At 47.2% G+C, this 5,034-nt stretch overlaps 1 protein-coding gene across 1 annotated transcript; it reads left to right on the top strand.

Annotated features, from left to right (window-relative positions):
- Positions 1-303: 303 nt before the first annotated feature.
- On the top strand, positions 304-1,390 carry LAESUDRAFT_717073 (uncharacterized protein; the record flags this gene model as incomplete). The annotated part of the gene is made up of 5 exons (XM_040907297.1): positions 304-342; positions 383-769; positions 843-1,057; positions 1,170-1,276; positions 1,329-1,390. 5 exons carry the CDS (start codon positions 304-306, stop codon positions 1,388-1,390), a joined length of 810 nt encoding a protein of 269 aa, XP_040759934.1.
- Positions 1,391-5,034: the final 3,644 nt, after the last annotated feature.

Genomic DNA, 5,034 nt, shown 5'->3' with positions numbered 1-5,034 from the left:
TGTCATGGGTCTCATCAACAGCATCATTGCCACCGACTGCATATCGCCATCCTGTCTCAAGACATCATTGGTATGGGTTTGTGGATATTGAATTTCTCGATCAATGATCGGGCGTGATGATTGTGACTCATTTTGCTTGCCTTCGTTTTCGCCGTGCTCATTTCTTGCTGTCATTGTGAGATGCCATTTCAACAGCTCGATGAAGATGAAGGCTCTGATATCGAATCCTCATTCTTTGATGAAGAATATCGAAGTGCTGACAACGAACCTGATGGTAGGCAAGAACATCAAGATCCTCTCGTTATGCCTGAAGACAATGCAATGATTGAAGACTTTCGAGCTGTCTGTGTTTACCATTTTTCCCACCACACATTCTTCATAGACTAATGTTTTTGGACAGGCTCTACGTGACTTGCAGCTGTGCTACGTTTCGCTACAACAGCAGATGCAAAAGGTCAAAGCACATAACACTCAATTGAAAATAAAGTGTTCAAAACGTGGTGCTCACGCGAACCGTGGTACACAGTCGAAAGTGGTAGCGAAGTATGATACCAATATACGCGCTCTAGAAAGACGTTTTGGTGTGACCGTGTGGCTCTGGGTTCCTCCTGCAGCCTGGAGCTATGCAGAACGTCCGGTCATTGATCCTGAAGATACTGACTGGTTCACCAATCAGACAACAAGGGCGATGGCACTATCTGCAGAAATGTTCGACTTTCTGCCAGCGCATCTGCATAAATTGATGCGCCTTAGTGATTTTCAGTTAGCCGTACGTTTGTTGAAAACTGTGAATACTGGTTGTGATGGCACTCATTTGGAACTCCTGGTGCTTCTATTTTTAGTTCAATTTTGGTGTGGGACAAGGCAAGGCAACTGCAATTGACAATGTACGATTGTCGGCAGGAGAGATCTTTGGATTGCCGCAGGAATGGTTCAGCTCTACATATGATCACGCTTCAAACCTGGACTTACAGCAGCTTCTGAAAGGAAATGGTGACAAATACCTTCTTCTCACACCAGTACTGTTCCCTGCAGAAGTGCGAGAGCAGTGCCCAAAGTGTCTTACATTTCGTACTGAAGTCATTGCGAAGGCAAGTAATGTCTTTCTTCTTCATGGTTGTGCTTCAATAATTTAGATCCCAGATAATCAAAATTGCGCTATTTGGCAGAAATGCCTTGCATTCTGGTGGATGCTCAGGGCCAAAGACATCCAGAGAAAATCAGCAGATTACTGGTATCACACCTCACATGGTCACTTGGGCAGCCAATCTGGCAGGTACCATATTTATCTGCTTGACGTTTTAATATTCACAAAATATGTCATTGAGGCTTGTTTCTTCTGTTCACCGGACACACAATACAACCTGAAAGGGGCAAGAAGCGGAATTGATTATCTGGGTAACTTTGACCGCTATCTTCAACTGTTGCTATCTTTGGATCTGGTCAGACTAAAGAGCCTACTTGCATTTCTAAATGTGCTTATCTTCAGTGACAAGGCCTTGGCAGTGTGCAATAAAACTGAAGATGACATGGATTTAGACGCGATAGCGCAAGAGATGAATGCTGCGAGTGATGATGAATCTGATGAGCTAGAGTCAGAATACATTTCAATCAATCCTCCTCTTCAGTGTGCCATCACCGTGACATGTAATCCTGTTCCTGTCACTCCACTCACTCGCACCACTGTGACTGATGAACATGGCTCATTTTCCACTGTCACGGCTAAGCTTTGCCACACGAGACGTGATGTCCATGGGTGCTTCACACATGACCCGCTCACGGATGACCTTTATACTGAGTGCCTTGTAAGGCCCCAGGGTCTCACTTGGAGCAGTGACTCAAGATCCAACATAAAAGGGTGGTGAGCCCCCTATCAGCCAATGGTAGGCAAAGGACAAGTGAGTGGCAATGAGCCTCACTGTCGAGCTGACTCAGGGATGAAGGGATGTGGCAAGCCACGATGGATGTGAGAAATAGATGAATAAGACTGAGGGCTACCTCAGTCGCATAGGGCATATATATACATGTGGGGCTGGACCCCAGTCACTCTAACTATGTGTACCTACTGGGGTTCTGGCAAGCCACATGTGCATATTACATAATGTGCTACAGCCAATAGCAATGTACCTACTAGTAAATACTACGTGGTCATTGGTGGGCTGTAGACTCATAGATAAGGTCATGGTCCATGTGGCATTCCGTCGGGGTGCCGTCTCGGCCATGAGGTATAAGGCCGACCTCCTTACCAATCCAGACCTCGGTGTCCTGTGCCTATGCCCGAGCCTATTGAGCGGCTATCAGGATGTCATGTGCTTGGGCGTCTCTTAAGGTCACGTGCCAGGGGTGCTTGATGGGGCGCTACCTTGTGGGTCACGTGATGTGTCGATTGGCGCAGACAATCGATAAGATCCTTGAGCACTTAGCTGATCATCAATGATGTTGCGTGGCTTTTGTGGCTGGCTTTGGTGATGCTGCTTGAGTCCAGTTACAGTAGGGCCTTCTGAATAGGGAAGTGCTAATATACTGTGACATCACCCCCACTTCATGGTTCATCGCCCTCGATGAACAGATGCTGTGAAGGCTGACTGAGCAGATGGGTGGGAGGGCAGGGTTGATCGGCATGCTCACAGTTTAATGACTTGCACATAGGTCTTTTGGTGCTCGCAGTTTATTCCTATAGACTTGCGCATTGGTCTTTGGGATCGCTATGGCTGGGAAATGGCCATGCTGGTGCTGGTAGTTTGTTACCGACATACATCGTGGTCGGGCTGACAGTTTAAACCTCATGAGCACAGAGGTTGGGGTGGTGCTTGAAATGCATCTTTTGTCCCTTGAAGTCTTGGGCCAGGTTGCCAATACCTCTAAGTGGTGGCAGTGCCTTTTGCTTCTTCTTGGGCTACACCCCTTTTGAGGACTTCAGACCAGTATCAACGCTGATGGGAGTTACCTGGTGATGTGTTTTTCATTCCTATAGGGCTGCACTCAAACCCTTTGGGATCCCTTCAAGTTGCTTGCTTGAGGTGGTGCTCGCAGTTTTTCCTCTGGTCTTGCGCATAGGACCTGGGATCTGCAGTTTAACTTCATGCTTAGGAGGCACTCAGCTTGTTACAGCACCGTGTCAGGGTGTGATGCATAAGCTGCAGTTTCTTATTGGAAAGGTGCACCTATTTCCTTTCTATTTTTGATCTAACCAGTGATCTTGTTCACGCCTAGTGTGGTGAGTGGTCGTTGAGATGTGATAAGATGCTGAGTGACGTATGGCAAAACTCTTGCATGATCCATCTTGTCCACGAGTTCATAGGTCTTTTCGTATGACTCGACTGGTTGATTTGAGGCGTAAAATTGGAGCTAGAAAGTGGTACTTCAGATCTGGCTATACGAACTGTGGCTATGTAACCAGCCTGTGGCCTTCCCAACAGTTACGGCCAGTTTTGTGCCTCTCTGTGGATAAGCCTTGAAGGTTCAGGGAATACTGTGCTGTGCTCGCCCTTCAGCCTTCCAAGGTCTTATATCCTTTTCCCAATGGTCAAGGGCGGTATAGGTTCTCCCATCCGAATGCCATAGTTCTATGCTAGCCGACACATGTCTGACATAGCATGAATCCTCCTTATAGGTTTGGAGGAGTGTGGCCTTTGGTCTACGCCTAATGGTCATCCGTGGAGACCAGGTCATTATGCTTTACTACGTTACGCACATGCCTATATACCTATATTACCCACTCCTTGCCAAGCTCTTCTCCAGGAGCGAGCTGACACTAGGCAAGACCCGCCTGGGTCTAATCATCCACCGCCACGCACTCCTGGGTGACATGCGAGGGGTGACCCAAGGGAGAGAATTAATAAGAAACAATATAGGGTGGGTGGGGGGGAATCAAAAGATTGGATGTGTTCAGCAGGTTTGCAGTTTATTCTGACTTGCACTAGGTCTTCTGGCAGGACTCCTGTGGTCAAGTGCCAGGATCCACTCTCTGGACCCCAAATCGGGTTGCTTGAGTGGTAGATTGCTTTGAACAAAGATGCGCAATAGCGTCGCATTCCAAACGCGATGGGCGGCAGTTTTTCGATTCAATGTGTGCCTTGGTTGCATGTTTTTTATCGCGTAAGACTTGGAATGAATGTTTCCCATAGTATCCCTATTTGTCCCAGTGTTGAACTATTCTTTGTGTCGTTCTTCGAGTTTCTACTCTATCCGCCCACAGTTAATAGTCAAAAGACTACCGTGTGCTTGGATGAGTTCTTCTCGACTTGCGCTGTTCATTCCACAGAATGTTCTTGAACAGGAGGTGTGCTGACTAGACACACTCTTTTGCATGCAAAGGTTTAAACTGGTAGCATTCCAGGCTAGCATGCAGGATGTATGACCCTTATCCTATATGGATTCTTCAATCTACATTGATAACGGGTTTTTGCCGAGGTCTTCGGACTTGTTCTAGGCCTGCCTTTTGATCTTTATCAAGATATAGGATGTTTGCTCGCAGTTTAGTTTTCTTCTATTGAGGACATGCACATAGGTTCTCGGATACACGGTCACGAATCACTCGAAGTGTTTTTCGTGCTGGGCGAAGCTTTTGAGTGGGCCAGCTTTAGGCAAGATCACTTAATGCGCAATGGCTTTATCAGGGGCCCTAGAGTATATTCCTATAATCGACACAGGTATGCTACGCCTTGTCTAATAATCCCAAAGATCCTTCAATCCATGTACCCACTCCTAGATCTTGACCCCAGCGAACACCAAATGGTTCCTGGCTGTTCACCCTCATGGAGAAGTGAAGGAAGCAACCTGCGCTGATACCTTTTGTAGGCAGGGAGCGGCTTACAGTGGGTAGAGTTGTAGGAATAGTGGAGGAAGTGATGTGGAAAAAGCCCTGCTCTCAGGCAGAATATCTCTGAGCAAAAACGATGCAGTTTAATGACATGCTTCAGGTCAAAAAGTGCCTGGTCCTCAAAGGATCCTCAGGTCACTCCCTGCGGTCAGCCTGAGGCCGAAGGCAGGTGGTTGAGTCTTATTCAAATGTCACGGCTAAGCTTTGCCACA

Source organism: Laetiporus sulphureus (genome assembly GCF_001632365.1).
Source record: "Laetiporus sulphureus 93-53 unplaced genomic scaffold LAESUscaffold_51, whole genome shotgun sequence".
NCBI lineage: Eukaryota > Fungi > Basidiomycota > Agaricomycetes > Polyporales > Laetiporaceae > Laetiporus > Laetiporus sulphureus.
This window is presented reverse-complemented; position numbering and strand designations above follow the sequence as displayed.